General features: G+C 41.8%; 1 protein-coding gene across 2 annotated transcripts in view; it reads right to left on the minus strand.

The window, feature by feature from the left end:
- The window catches only part of IL1RAPL2 (interleukin 1 receptor accessory protein like 2), a 391,662-nt gene that overhangs the window by 114,229 nt on the left and 255,297 nt on the right, over positions 1–22,136 (minus strand). For both annotated transcript variants that reach the window (XM_086619725.1, XM_086619726.1), the window contains exon 5: positions 1,609–1,683. In XM_086619725.1, coding sequence (XP_086475851.1) covers positions 1,609–1,683 — 75 coding nt within the window. The remainder of the gene's footprint in view (positions 1–1,608; positions 1,684–22,136) is intronic.

Below are 22,136 nucleotides of genomic sequence, written 5' to 3' on the forward strand. Positions count from 1 at the left end.
CAGAACAAAATGTTTTCACACAGAAAATGAAGAAATTCAGTGCAAAACCAAAAGAGTCCTGTTGTAACAGGGGAACTTGAAAGAGAAAACGAAGCAGGAAACAAAGATGTGTACTCTTTGAATGCCTTTATTACACAGATGTATGCAGGGACAGTTTGCTCCCAAAGGAAATCATTAGAAAGTTGGCTTTTAAGAAGCTGGACCAAAAGACTGAATTCAGCCTTTTGGGCTGATCCAACCTTCAATAACTGTGTTTTGCTCTTAATTCTGGTAGGCTTTTGACCATAGCTTCAGTCTCATCTTGCGTTTTCCCCTTTTAGGGCCAATTTCTGCCCAGCTAAAGACATGAGTCCTGTAGAGGGGAACCTAAACATGCACATATGCACCTGTCTGCAGAGTTCATCTGTGTCCTGGTTTGTGGACACAGAAAGCAGCACTGGTTGCTTCCCAGATCCACTGCTGTCTTCCCTAGGCAAGCCCTTCCAGACTCCTCAGTCAATTCAGGTATATAAGAGAAAGTTCATCCTTAAGATTAGCTAAGGTCATGAACGACTCATATTCTCACCACAATTCAACCACCACGTTCAAGAATTCAAGCCCTATTTTTAAATACTTCATAGCATCTTAAGTGCTTCACTGAAATGGTTAGGCACCTGTTTTAAGAACAAGGACGTGCCTTTGTACTTGGCTCAAGTAGGACCCTGTAGAGTTTCACAAAAACAAACAGCTTCACCATGATATCATCAGCACTTAAAACATGTCATTCTGACCGTGCTTGCCTTTAAGCACCATTCCACCGCTAAATCCTAGCCAGCTTTGGTATAAAAGAAAGAAGAGAGTCAAACTCAAGACGACCGAAAACACCATAGCTTCAGCACAGAGTGAATACACCACATCTGCAACACATCTCTTGTAACTTAAGCTCATGGCACCACAGTCCTCAACAGCAACTCCAATTCCGCCTCTCAAAATTAGAAATCTATTTTCAAGTCACTGAAAAAAAAAACACCACCGGAACTTCAAAGCCAAACAGTTCTTTCAGCACCAAGATGCCTCACAGTTCCCTAAAGTTAGCAGAACTAACATTAGAGTTTCTCAACATAAGAGAAAACACAGGCTACTAGCCGAGATTTGGAGACGTGCATTCACAGAAGAATATGTAACAGGAGTGAGAAAAGCATACAAGCATTTTAGTCAAAAGCCCTTTCTGGTGAGCATTCAGAACAAACTGAAAATGCACTGTTTTACATTAACTTTTAAAGGAATCAGCACTTCTTTTATGAGAATATTTGTCTCAGATAGGGTGAACATCAACTGATCAATACTACACCCGTGTAGGCGTATATTACTCTATCAATCACACATTAAAAGAGAGCATCAGCGCTTTATATTTAATACCCAATGTAACCAATTAGTACTGCCATCCCCTGATGTTACACAAGTTCATTCCCTTAAATTGCCACGGCAGTAAATTCTACAGTTACAAATGAGAAGCTGCAAATTGATTTGCATGGAATAACAGTACCACTAAACCTTTCTTACCACTTTCAATTTTTCCCATCTGCTACCAGGAAGTTTAGGATCTATTATTCCCAGAAGAGGACTTACCCAGCTGGACATCTATAACAGTTGGCTGGTTCTCCACCGGGAACAATGGCTTTGGAGGTTTGTCTGTGAGTAAAGCTAGAAAAGAAAATGAGAAAATGTAATGGAAAAATTGAGACCAATGACTGCAAAAGAAAAGCTCTGTCATGTAAGCAATCAAACGTTCGTACACTTGATGACATGTAAACATTTATTACATAATATGGCTGTTACACTGTCAATATGTTACTGCTTTCCTAGTGGCTGTGGTGGCCCACTGATTCAACAGAAAGGAAGCATTTCAAGAATAACATTTTTAATACAAAGCAGCAAAATCAACTCCATTTCTCACTTTTAATCTACATATAACTACTAGATCAAGCATTTTAGATCCTCACCTTGCAAAACTGACACAATTAATTTGAAATGCCAACAAAATCTATTCCAGTGTGACCAGCCCCAACGCATCTTTAGGCTTGCCCAAAACAGTATTTAGATGCTCCAAGAAAACTTGCACAGAATTTTGCCTGATGAACCCCAGCAGCTTCACACCTAGCTTACACTCCCACCCAACCAGGTGGGGCACCTGGACTCTCTTCTCAAAGCCTGAGTGGGGACTCTGCCTTCTGCTATACAGAAGTATCTCCATCGAAGAGCAGGATAGAACACCCCAGCCTGGTCCTACCAGGTGACTGCTCCTGCTGCTAGGATAGATGATCACAGATAACACTACCACCAAAAAGTACAGCTACAGACGCCGGCTTCATGAGAGCTTAGTGCCAGGCTGTGCTAACAGGTTTTGTAAGTTCGAGGTAGCTTGAAATAAATGACTGAGTATTCCAGGAGACAGAGAGAACTATTATTAATCAGATACAGCACCTCTCACCATGTGAAATTAAGTGTTTCAAAATTACTTCAAAACTTTTCCAGTTAAAATTCATCACCTGCAATTATTTCTAAACAACTGAGTTTGTAAAATGAATCGGTATTTTTCAATAAAAGACTAAGGCAATATTAGCCTGATTTCCTCAGAAGCCTCAGCACTTACTGATTTGATAGGTCTACCCAGCGGTTTGGTAGCTCAAGCTGAAAGTTGCCCACAGCTGAGGCAGCAGGTCTCCCTGAACCAAGCAGAGGGAGCTTGAACTTTGCAAGCTCCTCAGCCTACGCGCCCAGCCTGAGCCATTGGTGTGCTGGGAGGACATCTCTCCCCTACTTTGCTTCAGCACGAGCCAACGGTTCAACACACCTTCCCCAGGGCTTTAAAACACGCTGGCCAAGTGGCTGAAGCAGAGGTGCCGCAGTCACACGTTTCCCTAACGTGGCTCTGATAACCAGCTATCCAATGATGGCTGTGTAAAATTGGAGGGAGTGGAACAATTCTGCTACCAAAAAATAAATGTATCAATCATTAACTTGTAAAAATATTTTTACATCCACAGAAAATGACAAACTGTGTTAAAGAAATGCCTGTTTGATGTCACTTTACAGTCGACACTATTTTTTAAACTCCTTAAGAAGTGATTGTCAGCACAACCCATTTCCCCAGTTCCACTTAAGCGAAAATGCGGTTCCTTCCACTGATGCTACAGCCAGGCTTTGCTTATCACAAAATAGGCATTTTGGTAACAAGTTAGCAGCCAATATTTCAGATCAAAATCACGTGCGTTTGTAAGAACTTCTTGTACAGTTTACCCACAAGGACAACACAGGAATCTCCAAAGTGACTTAAACAGCATGTTATTAAGACTAAAACCACAAGCGGGACCCAGACTGAAAGATAAATGGGAAATTCTGTTAATGAGCATTCAGCAGTTCAAAAATGCACAGCCAATGCAAAGTCACGAGACCGACCCAGAAGCTACATCAAGGCTACCTGTACGATCGCATTATTTGGGGATTAGCCTGTGAGTAGAAAACTTCTGGCAGAAACAAATAATTAATTTGCTGTGCTAATGCACCTAAGTCATCTGAATGTCATTAGAGAATAAGACGACGTTACCACCAAACCTACTCGTGGAAGTATGGTCTAACTACTTGCTTTTTAAGGAATTTCAATCCTAATCAAAATTGAAAACTTCTAAGTAGGCGTTTTGGGCATCAAACCCAAGGGACTTTGGAACACAGTCCACTGATGGTATTTTAAGCAATGGATGCTTTTAAATTGCTAAAAGCTTTTGAGACACTCACAAAATCCCATTGCATCCACAGGGAGGCGGGTAACTGTTTCTCTCGCTTCTCCACAAATCTCAGCCTAATTCAAACAGTAAGTTTCTCACTTGAAGGTCACGCCTGCTTCAAGCAAAGCTCATTCCCTCAATACTCCAGGGGAAATAAAAGTACATTCTCCAGGAAGTCCCAACACTCTGATAGCCAGAACATTTGTAAGGGGGAATGAGAGAGCAAGAGCACATTTTCAGTACTGACATTTTTCTGTTCAACATGCATAAGAGCTCTGCTTTTCTTACACTCGAATTCCTCACATGAAAAACCTCTGTTAATAAATAAGTTAGAAAGAAGCAAGAACCTCTAGACTAGAATTACATTAGTTGAACTGTAACTCGCTGCCAGCTATGAAGAGGTCCTTCTTACAGGTATTGCTTGCCATTTTCTCTCAACCCATCACAGAAAATTAGAGGTAGAGTTGTCTGGTCCTGGAACCTGCTGATGGGGAACCTCATCACTATAGTCACAACCTGACAATATTGCTTTTCTGCAATTTTGGTTTTCGTTTCTTTATGAGTTTTTATACCGTCTAGGCAGACTTCCTCAGAACGTCTGCTGGAAGGAGAAAGGAAAAGGAAGTACTCCAAAGGTATTAAAAATTTAACCATGTTCTTAATTGCCTCTATGAAACTGAGGTCAGTAACTTCCTAAAAAAAAAAGAGCCAAAAATCTCTAGAAAATGCATTTTGGCCTAGGAAGTGCACAATTCAGACCACTTTGGAAGGTAACATGTTGGCCTGTATCCAAACGCAGGAGGACCCAGATGCTCCGCACAGAGAGAAGGGGATGGCGGCTGCCAGAGACACGCAGGTATTTTCTGTAGCGTTCACACGGGCCTGCTGCAAAACGTGCTGCAGGGAGCAGGAAGGTCACAGTGGCTGCAAAGTGGTTTTGGGATTTAAGCCCAGTACTAACAGAATCGAGCCCTTTTTCCAGGCTAGGTCAGAACAAGCAACACTCTCTCCAACCCTTTACAGGACTCCTTTAGGAGACACCATGTTGTGTTTAAAGTTCAGCACAAACACAAGACCTCACAAGCAAAGGCTGAAATGGAGAAAGATCAGCTGGAGAACACAATTCTAAACACCTTGATATACCAGGTAAATTTTGTTTTGGGTGGAAAATTGAGGGGGAAGGGGGGGTGTGTGCAAGCCCACACTCCCCCAAAACCTTGCATCCCAGTTGTGTGTGGTCTGTTTTACTTTGTGAAGAGCCTCAACAGTTTCACTTTCTGGTATACTACCAACACTTTTTTCTTAGCTTTTTTCCTTAGTTTTTCAGGCTTTTGTTGCTACCTTTAGGATTTTCTTGTATTATCATTTTCATCTCTGGTACTAAATTGTACTCTGTGTGCGTTGCAGGATACAGAGAAAACTTGCTGGGGTAGCTGCATCCCTGCTGCACCAGCGTGCTCAGGCTTTCCTTGCTTAATGTTCTTTTCACATCTCGTTCACACCTGCACCTCATGCAAACCCAATCTGACCAGGGCTTCCCCCCGTTTCCCTCAGCTTTATTTGCAGTCCTTGAATGTTTCCTAAATATGCCCCTGTGTGTCAAGTATTAAATGGTTACATTTTGCCATATGGTTCTTGAAGAGTAACCATTATAACGAACTGGCAGCCTGTCAGAGCTCTTTAGGTAGGAACTGAAATGGCCCAAAGGGATTTTGAGCCTAGAAGGCAATGAACCGCTGGCGCTTCAATGTCATGTGTGTTTACAGAAAACAAAAGCCATTCTTATTTTAGAGGTCAGACATCAGATCACTTATTCACCTTATGAAATTCACTTTTGGTCTGTCTCAAACAGCAAGGCAGTACAAGATATTCTCAGCTACAAGAGATTCTAGGTCTTTCATGATCTCTGTACTTGACAGAAGTCCATAAACGACCTTTATTCAAACATCCATTCCTCTAAGAGGAGTTTCTCTAATTCTCAGAACAGTTTTATAGATGTGCAGCACTCTGATTTCCAGCCTTGCAAGAAGGGAAAGCAGAACAAAAAGTTAATGCTGTTACTGTATCAATATGTCTTTAATAAAGCTAACAGTATTATCCAGTCTCATCTAACTCTTACTTCACCTCCCACAAAAGCCACTTTAAATTAAAACAACTAAATGCACTGCAGCCTTCCTATTATTAAAGGTACAGAGTACTTGTGCAAAGAAACATGAACATATCTCATTAACTGTCACAGGAAGAGCTGGAATAGAGCTATTTTTTTTTGTTGTTCAGAACCCTTGGAACATGCCATGCCCCTGGGCTGCTCTGAGCAGCAACACTTAGATAGTGAAGCCACTAAAACAAGGATGATATTAGATCCCCAAAGCAACAATTCCTGCAGCCGCACAGATAGACCTATCTTTGTGAGATACTAGGTCTGACAACACAGCACACTAAGGGGTTTCTCTGCCTTTACTTGCTGTTCTAGGATTCATCCCATGAACAGGCTGGGACAGCTCTGGCTGCATTTGCTTATGCAAGTATCAGCTGATGCAATACACTACTGAACGAAGGCTGAGGGGAGGGCTCGCACAGGGCTTCTGTGCTCTGTCCCAGGGAAACACTGGGCACACTACCCGGGGCATCGCTTGAAGTCACAGGTGCTGGATGACAAGCTGGAAAAATATTTCTTTACCCAGAGGCACCTGGCAATGCATGTGCTTCCCAGAGGAGCCTGGTGGACATGGCCAGAGGCTGTTTAGCAGCCAGACTGTGAGAAGACTGCTTGAAGGGCTGTTTCCTCCTACGCCTATATTCACTCCATTAGAAAGTAACACGCAAACTTTGAAACAGCAATCAAGTCGCTGTGATTTCAACACCACTTGGCATGGGGTTTTTCCATAAGAGATTTAAAGGCACAGTGCTGTACAAATCAATACACTGATGTGATCCTCTGCAACTGCTTACCCAGGTGCATTTTCTTTCCCAGAATACAAGACACTTGTACTCTCTTTTTCTTAGGCATAAGGAACACGCTGTCGCAGGAGAAGTAACTCAGAAAAGCAGAGAAGAAACTCAGAAAAGATCTGGTCCCTCCAATTAGTTGCACAGTGGTCTTTAGCAGACAAGGGAGAGCATGACTTACCACACAGGGCAATGTTTAGCTATCCACCAGACCACCTGGATAAGAAAATAGCCTTGAAGGAGCAGCTCCTTCTTGTAAGTGCCAACGCAGTGCAAGAGCCTACAGGCTCATTTTTCCCCACCACAGCCTTACATTTAAAAAAATCTCTCATTCCATAGTCAAACATATATCTGACACACTAATGAGTTATCTTGAAAAAGCACAAACCAGTTGAAAACAGCCTTAGGATATCATTACTTAGGGATAAGCAATGATAACCAGCCAGAAAAACTATAAGGCATCTCAGCAAGCACCAGTTCTTCGCAGTTTGTTATTTGACACAGCTCTATTTCCTACCTTCCCTCTGCAGCAGCCTCACAGTGCTCTCCCCACTCCAGTCAGACTTCTTTTATGCAACAGTCGTGAGAGACAGACAGCCCAAGCTGTTGCTACAACGAACACAAGTCTCTTACTGCAACTTTTGAGTGGCTCAGCTGAACAGAACTTCAGAATTCAATGCAGATCACCTTTGCCCTGTGCCATGCAAAGGCATGCTCTAAGCCAACAGGCGTCACCTGTGCTCCAAGGACCTCAATCGCTGCCAGTGTGAAGCCAGTCAGCACCAGGGTCATGCACGGAAATCCAGCTGCTTTGGATTTGAAGGGCCTCTTTCTTGTGACTCAGCACAGCTGGAGTGTTTTCTGGACCAGATAACTCTTTTAAGGGAGATGAAGGCAGAAGGCTAAAAGCATTAACTCACAGGTGGCTAAGAACTGGCCAAATGCTGGGGAAGAGTTTTCTTCTTCTTCTTCCTCAGGGTGGATAATGACTTTTCCTCTTCTTGTGATAAGCACCCAAAGTACATTTGCTGTTCTATAATCTTGCTATTGATGTACCTCCTGGACATTTGTTCATGTAATCAATGATGAAAGGAAAAATTATCCAAATATGAAGCAGAGTGCAGGGAATCTAACAAAATTGTTTCAAATCTTCTATGAGACAATTACGTGCCAACCTACTTCCTTCAATCAAAGGATCTGGCATTTTCCCACCATTAATTAACACAGAGCCTCTAGTATCATTCAATCAAGAATCTGGCTAACCTTTTGACAGCAGAACCAATCTGTTTGAATAGCATCCTCTGGGGCAAATAACAGCATGCCAAATCCTTAATCTGAAACCAGCTCATACCCAAAGTTAAGCTTTTGTTCACTCCAAGTTCAAACACACATGCTTCCAGGCATGGCTTACATCTACTTTGGCATCTAAAACTTGGCAGTGACATTGCAACTTTCACACCATAGACGAAGATGGAAGTAACTGTGTGCAAAACGCTGAATCAATACGTTAACCAGAGGGCACATGTTGCTAAGAGCAGCTCAACATTATACCTTTTAAAAAATATGTACCTAAATCCCTTTGGCTCATCTGAAATCCCAGCTTGTGCCAACAGATTTCTCAATGGCTGACAGTAAAATGCTTCAGGCCTGACCTGCTACTGCTCTATCTGCTACGTTGCTGCTAACACCTAAGCAAAGGTGTGAGCCAATTGTGCAGATATAAATGTAAAGGTGACAGCTATAGTCTCGGCTGCCAGGGACTGAACTGTGCATTTGCAGAGTTAAAAGCTTGTCTAAAGAGTCAAGGGTTCCCACCTGGACTTGTAATAAGTACACTCTGTGGACTGAGCCTCTAACACACATCCACCAGCAAGTCCCACCACCAGATAAGAACGATCACTTTTCATTTTCTTGGCACAGCAGTGAATTACCACACAAGGTGAAAAGCAGTGGAAAGCCACATAAAGCAACTCATTCATAAAAATGTAACTTTGTGAGGCTCTGTTTATATGGGGACACTGCTCCCTGATAAGCTGTATCGTAGTGTGTTCTACCAGTCAGTCAAAACACACTTGTCCAGCATTTGGCTATTGTGCTGCCTTTCCTTCATGACAGTATCAAGCTGACAAAATGATTGCACCTCCATCCGTCATTTGCACTAACAGAAATAAAGCCATTGCAACAAAATGTTGTCAAATGATAAACGTCTCAACCTTTGAAAATAAACACTGAACACTTATTCTCAATAAACTCAGACTCAGTAAATCCAGAACTTGTGTGGAAGCCAGGAGTCGTTAACCAGTAACAAACAGTTTTTCTCTATTTATTACTATTTGAGCAGAAAATGCATCTTTTGGGACAACGGGGTGAAATGATACAGCAACTGGATGCCTCCCCCTCTGCCACCATCACCATGAATATCACTTCTTGAAAACTCTACCTAGGATCAAGAGTGCCTTAATGCACTGTTTGGTCTGCCTCTGTGGGACAATTTTCTGCAAGAAGGAGTTTAGCATTTTTATACTAGCAGTAAATAATTGGAATTCATCACATGAATTCTTTTTATGACACAGAAAAAAGGACAACACAATCAGAGTTTTCAGGAAGATGCTGTGTCCAGGCTGAAATGCAGCTCGCAAGGGAAATGAGTTTTGAGGCACTCAAATGCTCTTGGATCATTACTGGTGGTTTTGATTTGAACCCATTAAGTCCTCAATGACTTGGAACAGACCCATGTTTGACAGGTCAGACTACTGGCACCAAGAAGAAGCTGGCCATGACTGTAGCCCCCTTGACTTTGAGAGCACTCAAAATCCTAAACAACTAGCTGGGTCTGTCCTGTTCTTGCCAGCTGCTCCAACAGCTTCTGCTGCAGGCATGACCTTGCAGCCTACGGTAACTGTTTAAAACTAGTAACAACAGCTGGCAATTCCAGGTGTGAAATAATATCTGAACAAGGAGTCTTGCTGCCAGTCTTCTCACCTAAGATGTCTTCAGTTACTGCACGCAGGATGCTCTCAGAGTGCATGGAGATAGCCAAACTGCTTTGGAGAGAAGAGCAGGAGCACCAGGTACTAGATTAACTCTGCTGAATTCACGGAAATGTTAAGAAAAGTAGAAATTAACTAGATTTTGGTTTTGAGATCTAGTTTTCTGATTTATGCAGGACCTTCTTCCTTCTTCTTACAAGGCAATCAAGTCACGTAGGGCTGTAGAAAATGAAATGGTGAGATTCTGGCAGAATTTATGTAACAGAATATGACTTAGGAGGACTCTGGTGAAGTGGAATAGAAACAATAGCATAGATTGCACATTGCTGAAGCACAGATGGCAAAATCCCACAAGATGCCCATCACAAAGTAATTACAACAGGGCTGAACGCTTAACACTACTGCAATATACATGTTCAATGCCAGTGGCAGCTGACTGCTTTGCATCTCCTGATGTGAAACATTCAGTGACATTGACGGTACGGGTTACTGTCAGTGCTGTCACTAGAGTCATGGCAAGGTGGGTGCTGGGAAGTAGAACTCTGTTCGCAGTGCTCTCACTGTACTGATGCTGTCAAGCTTCCTTACTCCTGTGGTTGCCAACACACCTTTCTTCTCACTGCATTTCTAAATTTCAAAGATTGGATTAGATTATGCATGATCATTTTATTCCTTTCCTAAATGCAGATCATGCAGCTTTCTTTTATGAAGCAAGCATGAGTTTCCTCTGAAATAGAGGAAAAAAAGTGTAATAAATTGTTATTAAACGTAAATTACTTTTCCCTGCAATATAATTCATGAAAACCTCAAATGGAGTGTGCTTTATTTAATGAGCGGAGTGTATTTAACACAAAGGACACATCATTTCATCCGCACTCAAAATGTTTCTCTTGGACTCTGAGCAGAAATAAGATGCTTGAAATCACCCTCTATTTCAAGGAGATCTGCAAAGAACATTTTACGACATTTTATCTTTTGGCTTTTTTAATTCTTTTTTCTTTCTGTCTTATAAAAAAGTAAAGAAGTGGTGACGGATGAAGCCAGATCCCATCATCCATCTTGAAGGGACAGCTGGAGACTTTGCATGCAAATGAAAGCTATCATTCTTGTCAACCTGAAGCCAGAGCACCAGAAGCCTGCAGTCCACAATCAATTAATATTCCATGATCAATTTGACCACTCGTGCACAGGGAACTATTGTACCACGGCACAACCCCAGCAACATGAATTATCATGGAGTGGATTTCCTGCGTTGTTTTAATAAAACTCAAAGCAATCCATTATTCTCTAAAACTAAAAACCTCATATTAAACACAGATAGTGTATCAAAAGAGAATTATTGTGGACAATGAATGGCAGCTGAACTAAGTGTTAAGCATCTACAGTACTATATCTAGGTAAAACAGCGGGTGCTCTTTTTGAGGCTGGGAAAAGCCATCTCCAAGCTCAACAGCGGCCTCCAGCCAGTGCACACCACAGACTGGTGAAGGAGGAGTTGGTTCCCTTTTGTTATCTCTCTTAGTTTGCTGTTTCAGGCAACTGCACGGCTCATCTGTGCTCTGAGATAGCCCTGAGCTGAAATCTTTGTTACAGACCAAACATTCCAGTGCAGTTTTTCAAACTGGACAGAGCTACTGAAGATCAGTCTCAAAGGCAGTGGGAACCACTTAAAACTTGTACTTTGGACCTGATTAGATGTTGCACCGTGTAACAGCTCAGCCTGCTTTGGTGTTCAGCTGAACCAGTACAATTTCAAAGCTGCCTATGCTCATTCTGGTGGGATGGAGTGGATTTTCTTCACAGGAGCTGGTATGGGGCTGCTTTGGATTTGTGCCGAAAACCGTGTTGGTAACACAGCGATGTTTTACTTACTGCTGAGCAGTGCTTACACAGAGTCAAGGCCTTTTCTGCTTGTCACACCACCCCACCAGCAAGGAGGCTGGGGGTGCAAAAGAATTTGGGAGGGGACACAGCTGGGACAGCCTGGCCCATCCAGCCTATTAATTCTGACGCATTCTTTGGATTAGCACTCTCGCTTCCAAAGTTTGCCACAATGATGAAAAATGTTACTATACTTGACAAGGAAAACCTCTTCATAAAATGTTTGTGCAATATTTATGTGCGTTCTTTGTCTCTAATTTGCCTTCAAAAGCTGCAAAATATATTCCACTAGGTTTTGCTATTTTTTTTTTCATTTTACCACTGAAGAAGTTTTGAATTGTATTATTCACTAAGCACATGTAGCATTGTTCAGAAAAAAAGAAAAAATTGGGGCATCATGTCATTATTGGTTGGATGAGCAGGAAAACGAATAAAAGCAGGCATAATATAGGCATGTATAGGCACTCACTACTGTTTATCCTGCCTCATGACCGATGATCAAGAAAATGTAAATCTGATGAAAGACAATTCTTTAAGAAATTAAGGAGATGATAGCTATCACATGGAATTTGTCTTCTTATTTGAGGCAAAGGATTTAAAAGAATTAACAGAAAAAGCAGCATCCACAGAAATCTCTGGCAGGACAACTCATTTTCAGAGGCAGCACTGCTGCCTTTCACCACTTTCATCAGAGTTTAGACCAGCTGATGGGAAGCACAACAGCCCCCCGGTAATCGGTGTGGGACCTGAGCTTTTCGGTATCAGCTGCTATCAAACACAAGGAAGTTTTCTGACCTGAGAATGCAATTTCTTTTTCACAAAAATACACCAAACATCTGCAAAGCACTGCCCCAAAGAAAGATACTATGGAAAACTTCATAGCTTTGATAAAACAAGTTCCAGATAAATGATCCACATCCTAAATCAGTGGGCACACACTCACCCCCACGCATCAGGTTCACAGGAGGAAACTACTCAATAAACATGTAATATATTAAGACTAAAATATTACTTGAAAATGTTTAATTAGTGGAGATGAGAAGAATGGCAAGCGAACCTCCAAGGGGAATGTGACTAAAGGCCGCATGGAGAGCTGTATGTACAAAAAGCATGAGGACAAACGTCATTCCAGTGCCCACTGGTGCATCTCTGTGCAGCCCCGTTAACAAGCTCAGTGACACGCAGCACAGTTGAGAGGAACAAATTAACTTCCCAGTGAAACAATTCCAAGACCTTGTGGCAACACTAAAAGCAATGGAAAAGAGTGAAGACATGGCCAAAAAAGGTCTTTGGGACTATACTTGTTTTGAATTTATGTGGCCATGCTAAGCACGCTGTCAACACACCAGACGTTTATATCAGAGGAGCATAAATTAAACTGACAGCGGAGTAAGCGATGGATTGTACCTGTCTCACAGGTCAACTGGGCACAGGTTACAACTGTATGCAGCAGAAAATGTAGGAGGGCCAAGCTTCCAAATCCCCTGAAATGTGAGGCTGAACAGTCCCATAGGCACTTCAAATAGCTGCAGGTAAGGATTTAATCCTTCCCTATATTTCCACCATCTTCCATTAAAAGATCAAGGTAATCATGGAATCACAGAATGGTTTGGGTTGGAAGACACCTCAAAGATCATCTAGTTCCAACCCCCCTGCCATGGGCAGGGACACCCTCCACTACACCAGGTTGCTCAAAGCCTCATCCAATCTGGCCTTGAACACTTCTCAGGGATGGGGCAGCCACAACTTCTCTGGGCAACCTGTTCCAGCGCCTCACCACCCTCAGAGGGAAGAATTTCTTCCTTAGATCTAATCTAATCTCCCCTCTTTCAGTTTAAAGCCATTGCCCCTTGTCTTATCACTACACGCCCTTGTAAAAAGTCCCTCTCCAGCTTTCCTGTACGCCCCTTTAGGTACTGGAAGGCTGCTAGAAGGTCTCCCCGGAGCCTTCTCTTCTCCAGGCTGAACAGCCCCAGCTCTCTGAGCCTGTTCTCAGAGGAGAGGTGCTCCAGCTGTTTAATCATCTTCATGGCCCTCCTCTGGACTTGCTCCAGCAGCTCCATGTCCTTCTTGTGCTGGGGCCCCAGAGCTGAACACAGTGCTGCAGGTGGGGTCTCACAAGAGCAGAGTAGAGGGGCAGAAGCACCTCTCTGAACCTGCTGGCCAGGCCACAATAATCTTTAAATCAATAAAAAAATAGAAAAAAAAAACAACAAACCAACAATGGAAAGAGCCAAAACCCATCAAGGGAGAGGGGAGAGAGAGGGGAGAGAGGAACCCATTCTACTTCCATTAACAAATCAGTGCTGAGTTTCCTCTCAGCCAGGACTATACCCATGAAGTGTGAGGGCAGGGGAATTCACGCCCCCCAGCCTTGGTGGGCAAGTCAGTACAAGCTCTCTGTAAATAGTGCACGGACACGGTACCGATGGGCTACCCGGATACCCAGACACTCCACCTGCCTCTGCTCGAACTACTTGTGCATGCACAGGCTCTTGGAGAGGGGATTTCTGCACTCTTCCAATTTCTCCATATAGCTCCCAGGATCAAAACGAGCACTGCTCCTGCCCCGCAGCTGTTGGGACACTGTTGGTGAAGGAGCTCAAAACAGAGATCGCTTTCCTTAGCTTCTACATTTATCTGCTGTTCTCAGAGGACCATTCATTACTCAGCTTTTAGGTTAACTGCTGCTTTTTTTTTTTTCAGCAGCCAGATATAAGTTTTGCACCAGGAATGTAATTTTTGAGAATTTTTCATGAAATTGTGTCAGCTTGTAACCAACCTGCTTGACACTTTATTCTTGTGTTGAAAGTGTCTTCTGTTTGTCATGTGTTGAAGCAATTTAAGATTTTGCTTTGACATTTTCAACAAGAGAACAAAGACGATTCAATCTGCTCTAGGTAGTAACTGCCATTACATTTAAACTACATCATTCAAATGAAACTCAACATACTATTTTGACTGCCATTTCATATCTTCTCTATAGTTATGTAGTACTACTGCCCCAGCACATGGAACAAAGCTCAAGAAACAAAGTCATTTAGAGAAGATCCCTCCCCAAATTTTTCAGTAAAGCCACTCTGACACTTCCATCTTTTTCTAAAACAGTATTCTCAAGTGGCATTCTTCAGACATGCCTTTATGAGGGGAATTTTGAGAATTTTAGCTTTTGTTCTATTGTAAAATGAAAGCAAAATCTGAGAAAAAAAACCCACAAATTTCCTCCCAAATAAGAAATATAAATTTCTGACCATCTCTAATACCTCAGTCCCAAAGGATGTGGGCTGGCTGCTGAAGAAGCTAAGCACAAACTCAGCAGTGGCAGCGTAAGAAACAGTCAAAGTTGCACTACTTGTCACACTCGTCACACGGTGAGTGTGATAACCTGTCCCGGGGACGTGTGATTGTTTTACCTACCACCTACCACCATTTGAAAATTTTTCTCTGCTTTAAAATGTATTATGCACTATGTTTAGCGCTCTCTATTCAACATGTACATGTCCATCAGTTCCTTCTGATGCACGGTAGTTATTGCTCATGTTTTATTTATTACAGGAAAAAATATCATGTCTTGTTCATCAAGTCTTTTACTTCGGTTCTAAGGTCTGTTTTCCAGAAACATGAGGCAACATTTTAAATGAAAGATGCAAAATGCATAGCTAAAGAGCATGACAGGTTCTCAGAAAGTGAACAATATTTGGATTAATAATTACAGAACAAAGTATTTTAACAGAGTAATATGGACATAATCTAAATCTAGAATTACAGGTGGGAAATTATGACTTTCTCTCCTGGATTTTAATTAATAATTAAAGAAAATCTTTGTAAAGCTCTATCAATCATCTATGAACTGTATGATATCATTGCTTTTTACAGAACCGGTGGATTAAACAGAGAAAGGAAGAGCTGGGGTTTGTTTGGTTGTTGTTTGAGGGTTTTTTAGTTGTAAAAGCATAGTGGCATCATAAAAGGGTGGTTTTGCTCCTGTGATCCAACGGTGCAGCACTAATGTCAGATACACTTTTAAGGCAGAACGTCTGTCTTAATCTGTTATTATTCTCAGATTGTGTCTGAAGACTACTTTTTGTTCAATGCTTTTGTTGACTATTATCCACCCAGAGATGGGTCCCTGTACATGCATTACTGATATCACAATAAAAGGGAGTATTCAAATGCAACTGCAGGACTGGGCTCCATTCCAGCTAATACTCCAAAGCAAAAGTCAGAGACCTCTCCCAGCCCTTGGTATCAGTCTGCAATGATGTGCTGCTTTACCTTCTTTACCAAGGTGCTGTAAAGGGACATAATATACTCTACTGTAAATAGGCAATTTTGGCTGAACGCATGGTAGCACTACTTTTTAACTGCTCCAGGGCCGACATTTAGGGAAATCTGAGTTGTGGCTGGAATGCTTCTTTTCTCTTCCCACATACTTTCAAGTTAGTATATCTCTTTCTGTTGGTAAATAAGCACCTTTGTGTTCAAAAGTAGTCTAATCTGGAGCTGCATAAAAGAGCTAAATGATCATTAAAACCATATACTGAACTTGCAAGGAGCTAAACACTCCAATGCAGTTTCATATCAAAGCAATGGAGCCTTAAACTTTTGCGTCTATGAATGATGAGCAACATTACTTCAAATGACATCTTTTGTCAGAGTTGCTTGAGCTAAAGACAGAGTGAATCCATTTGTATAAATTGTGGCTTTGCTGCTGAAAGATTACAAAAATATATGGTGCTATCCTTAAGTCTCAAACCATTAATATAGTTAAAATATGCCATCTTTTCCCAGGAAGAACTAGCAAGTCCTTAAAACGCTATCATCAATCACAACTAATTCACTAAATATACAATTGCAACAGCAAAAGAAAAAGAAAAAGAAAATACAGTATAGTATATCGTCTGTCACTACATCAAACATCTCTATTTTTCAATGGAAACTGCAAGTCAAGATTTCCAAGGTCTGATATAGATAGTCCATAACCGAATTCCTGTTCCACTGGCATTAGCCCTTTGTCTTCCATTTGTCTGACAGATCCAAAGCTAGATATAAATGTAAACCAACATTCATTTTCCCCCCAAGAAAATATATATCTGGCTGCTATAGTTTAGTCATTTAAAAATTATCAGCAATCAAATGGATCTTATAAAAGATATTTTGACTCCTCAAGCCTACAAATTAACTTATTTATTAGAATTATGCAGATTTTTTACCACCAAGGTGTACAAACCCACTACAAGGTATGGGCCACTACAAAAAGTTCCTGCACAGTGGTACTATCTTGTTTGATTCAGATCATTGCCTTATCAGTTGTATTCTCATCATGTTATGTCACGGTTTGGAGCAATGAGCATTTCACTATGCAAGACTGAAGGTCATACTAACAAAGAGGAACACTAATGGGGTGAAAATGAATATTGTGGGGACAGTAAATCATTCCTGGAATCCTATTTAATTGATAATTTTGTAGCTGACCTTGCCTCCACGGAAGTCAATGGCAAAGCTTCCATTCCTGTGGATATGAACAGGATTGGGTCCTTTAAAGTATGGTATGTTTCATCAATGTTGAAGGCAGCATATTGTACACTAGAACTTTATTATTTCTCAACACAAAACTTCACCAAGAGTGCCAAATTGCTGCATAAAAGCACCCCATAATACAGTACATTAATTTAATACAGGATACCTTTTCCTGATAGTAATATTAAATGTTGCCACTTCCAACACACAGATGTCTAACAGAGCGAATCTTCTCCCCTCATCTTCCTCCCCAGTATTTTCCTCCCAGATTTTACAGAGATGTCTGTCGCAAACTACCCTCTCTCCAGCTTTGGCTGGCAGCCTGACATTTCCTTAAATAACATGTGAAGTATCTCTGAAGCAACCGTAGCTCTCCCCAAGACCCAGCCCCTGCAGCACAATGCCCACAGCACTACGACAGAGGACTTGGCAATAGGATTTATATGCACTTGGAATGGAAATGAACCAGCAAGGACTGTTCTTCAGCTGTTTTTTAGGTTAAAGAACCCGACTTAACAGAGTCTGATGTGAGTCATGAGAGAAGCAGGCAGCTGGGGTCAGGAGTCTCCGCGCTCGCCTTGACCGTGGTGGCTGAGGCAGATGCTCTTTACTGTGACCAAGCTGAGCTGGCCAGGGCAGGCAAACGGGCTCGGCAGGAGCTTAGGCTGCATCTGAGGAAACTTGCTCATTCTCTCTCTTTCCTCACGTTATTTTAACTCAAGAGATGCCACTGTCTTTTTTGTACACTGATCACTGTTAGTTGTAACAAACAGGCTTTGATGAAGTGTTTTCAGAGGAGCACGTGTTTCGCTCTGGTGATCTTCTCTGCTCTCTCAGTGTATTTGGAAAATCTGGGTCAGAGAGAGTGGCATCCACTGGGAAATGCTCAAAATCTCCAAATCCACACTACGGTGAGAGCAAACAGCACAACGGAGCGTGCTCCTTCCATCCTTCTAATGGCATGCAAGCCCCCTTCCTCCTCCTTCCCATTTCCCTCTGCCTCTTAGAAAGATGATTTATGAACACCACACACTGAAAACAAGTTTGAAGGATCCCGGGTGGGAACAGGAGGAGCACATGCAGTACAGGTAAAAGCCATGGGAACTCTCAGAGATGCACTGAGATAAGCACACAGATTTGGGGATGGAATATTTCCTTGAGGGACCCTCTGTACAGGAAACTAAGACGTGAGATGTGGGCTTTGACAAGATGCCCTTATGGGAGCAAGCTTTCCACCACCCATGAAACAGTGCTTTCCTCACGCCCGAGGTAAAAGCCTCACATTAACAAGTACATTTTGGACTGCTGCAGAGGGAGCACAGTTTTAAGGGCAGGGAAAACGCCTCAGAACAGGAAAATTTCCAGTCTGAATCCTTCTAGCGAAATAAATTTCGTCTGGAGATGTTTTGTTCAAGAGGTGAGGCTGTAGTATCACAAGCGAGAACATTCAGGGCAAGCAGAATCATAGAACGGTTTGGGTTGGAAGGGACCTTAAAGATCATCTAGTTCCAACCCCTCTGCCTGCTGATTGTCATCATGCTGCTCTCTGCCTTGAATCTTTATGGATTTAGACTCTCTTGACTTTCTATGGTGTGAGTGGGATGATTCTGAGTGCTGGCACAGCAGCCTGTCAGAGAAGAGTAAATTTGGCACCTGAATTTTAAGTTCCTAAATTTTGGGAGTAATAGTTTGGCAGTAAGGTATTGTATTTTTAGCATTCATTTTTGCTGGTACTCTTGGTAAGCACATTTTTAATTCAACAATTTCACTGTAAGTTTTGGGTGTGTTACATCCTTTCCCAGATCTCATCCTTCTCAGGTTTTAATTCCTTTCTTTTTTCACTTCTACTTATTGTTTGTTCTGTTTAAAATATGTTAGCAAGAAGAAACAGAAACCAGGAGATTCCAATTATATTTTCACACTGTTTGAATACTGAGCAGTTCTCAAATATTCAAGATAGGAGCCCACTTAATTTTTTCAGACAAATGGTTTATGAAGGAAAAAAATGTGTTAGTGGTTGCCTGAAACTGTTAGCAAATTAATGTCAAATTCAGTTTTAGATGGGAAAAAAAAAAAAGAAAGGAAGAGCAATATACTTCTCCCAAAATAGAAACACCTTGGTGTGACATCTTTCCTGTACAAAACATAGTTATATATTTTTCTTCAGAAAATTAAGACAGTATCTCTGAAGCATATCTAACTTTCTCCAAGTTAAACCAAATGTGTTGAGGAGATTTGTAGGGAAAAAAAAAAAAAAAGATAAAAGATTACACACTTCTTTTCCCCAAAATATTATATTTAACTAGTGTACTGAAAAAATTGCCATACAGCACTTAGCAAAGGCTCAATTTCCCTTTCCAAGGCTCTTGAAACCCTACACAGCTGAATTTCTACATAATCTCCCAAATGTGTCCTTTTATACCTTGCCATTGATTTGATCAATCTGGGTGTAGGGTTTCAGATATTGAATTTCTCCTGGTTTTGCATAATTTCATATGATGCTTTCATTATTTCATTAAGCAACTGAATTGACTGAAATGACTCTTACATTTTCAAGCTTCAGATTCAGACAGATAAAACTTCCTCATTTAAACTCTTGTTAGTTTTGAAAGCTTCTTTCACAGCTGCAGCAGCTAGAGCCTTAACTTTTGCTTTTGTTTTTTTAATTAAAAAAAAACTTTAAATTCTAGAGGAATCTGGAGAAAACCAAACTACTATCTATATCTCCCATGCCACAGCTTTCGAAGGAGGAATATCCCATCCCTTGCAGAACTGCGCTGTAGGTATTCTTTCTTATGTGAACTATCTGCTCCTGAACAAGTAAGCTTCCTTTGGGTTGGCAGACTGAAGCCTCTAAGACAAAGGAAGAGCCGTTCAAGATCAGGTCTTGTGAGATACGATGCTTATGTGAATGAGGCTCAGTAAAATCCTATGCTGAAATCCAAATCTATACAGACAAACAGAGATAATTGCCTAAACTAGAAGAAGATGGAAAAAATGCACAGAGATGCAGTTTGCAAGTTCCCTGTTCCCTCATCCAAACGTACAACTTCTTTTATACCAACATTTAAGATAAATGGGTGAACTTCTACTCCACTATGTGTTAAACCCATGGCCAGAGGAAGCAGGAGTAAGTCAACTGCAGTAGTATTTTGAGACTGGAATAAAGAAGAGTACTTCCTATCTCTACTTAGTGATACCACTTGACAGTTAACTTCTGCTCTTGAACACCATAGCACTGGGTTGCTCCACGCTTGTACCAGCTCAAATGAAATTACATGTGCAACTGCAGCCTCCATGGACTTAGTATAGAAAACAAGCAACAAAACCAGCTTGTGAGCCAAGGTCAGCCAAGACTCCCTGCCACGTAGCATTGTGCAAAACATGGTCTCTATGAGTAAGGAGTCATCAGCACACGCTGAAGGACAAAGCACTGCTGGCAAGAAAGTTTCTGATGAAAGCTCCAGAAGAATGGCCTGTTTTCCTTTGGCAGCCCCTCCAACTAGGGCATTACGCTTTGTCTCTGTTCCTAACCCTATCTAAATCCTAAGTCTAGTCTTTGGTTGAGTCTTAGCTGAAAGACTTGCAGCCGTTGCAATTACTTGACATTTAGCGTGAGCGTAAATCACTTCTCTGTTCTGCAAAGACCTTGCTGGGCTGGACACGCACTTCACATACTGCTGAAATGTGTGGAGCACCCAAGTGGTGACTCTCAGTTTCCTTTAATTCTTTTGTACGTTTGAAATGTATAAATCACCAGCTTCCATGTGGGCAAGTAAATGACTACTCCCAGGATGAAATATGCACGTGCCAAATCCCAGGTCAAGCTATTGTAAGTGGCACATTTATAATAAACCCATACGCAGCAGGGGTTTGACTCTGACACTGGCATGTCGTACCAACTACATTAGCATGACATACTAAGATAGCACAGCTAAAGAAAAACAGACTCGTCATTTTCCTGTTCATTAGTGTTATTTCCCTTATGAGATGACACAAAAGGCATAAGGTCCATTTCTACAGAGTAAAGGAAGCCACTACTTCGAACAGAACTAGACCCAACAATGCTGTACCACACTGTCAAAGGATCTGGGGACAGGGAGGAAATTAACCCGTCCTGGCTCTGCTGTAAATCCAGGTGACAGGTAGGAACACGAAAGACAGGGTCATCTGAAAAGATCCACGATCTCTCCCCAGTGTGAGCTATTACTTTCTGCTTGTTGATTCCTCTGTGGACCAAACAGAATGAGGACAAGCAGTATGAAATGTTAGCTTGTGTCACTCATGAGCTATCAGCATTTCGTAAACCATCTGTCCTTCTCTCACACGGAATTGTAAGGTCACAAGAATGGTCCAAATCACGTTCATCTTCACTAGGAAAGGGAGCTCAGCATTTTATTTAAATGTGTATGCCTATTTCCTAAATGGACACATCTGTGGAACCCTTTTCCATGCGGACCTTGACAGAGGAATCCAAAATTCACCAGGGTGCCTGTCATCTCCAGCCCGCACTGATGTGAATGCTTCCTGAGAAGCAGTATCCAGTCTTGGTGCTAGAAAAGACAGCAGGCAGGTACAAGACCCGCACAGCTGAGTGTATTTACTGACAAAAACTGCATAAATGTCATCCCTGCTGAGCGCTCCGGTCAGCAGCTCTCCGTAGTCATCCCAGACACTGAACTACTGCAAACTTGTTAAGGAATATTTTCAGTGCAATGTTCTTGACTGTGATGTGCACCAGTCGTAATCAATGACATTGGCTTCCATGCCTGGGGGCCGTGATGTCCTAAGTGGTACATAATGATGATGGACAGGCTTGCAAGTAAGTAAATATAATCCCACAGTCAGATGAGACATTTCCAGATGTCCCTTCTATGTCACGCAGGTACAGAACCCAACATGCCCTTAAACTGGTAACATCCCAAGCCTGGCATTTGGATCTAGTGGATCTTCATTTTGAAGCGCAGTGCTTCTTGTTGATCAGCATGGTAGGACACTTGGCTCCTAAATAATCCAAATTGGCCAGTTTGTA

This window comes from Tauraco erythrolophus, chromosome 13 (genome assembly GCF_009769465.1).
Source record: "Tauraco erythrolophus isolate bTauEry1 chromosome 13, bTauEry1.pri, whole genome shotgun sequence".
Lineage (NCBI taxonomy): Eukaryota > Metazoa > Chordata > Aves > Musophagiformes > Musophagidae > Tauraco > Tauraco erythrolophus.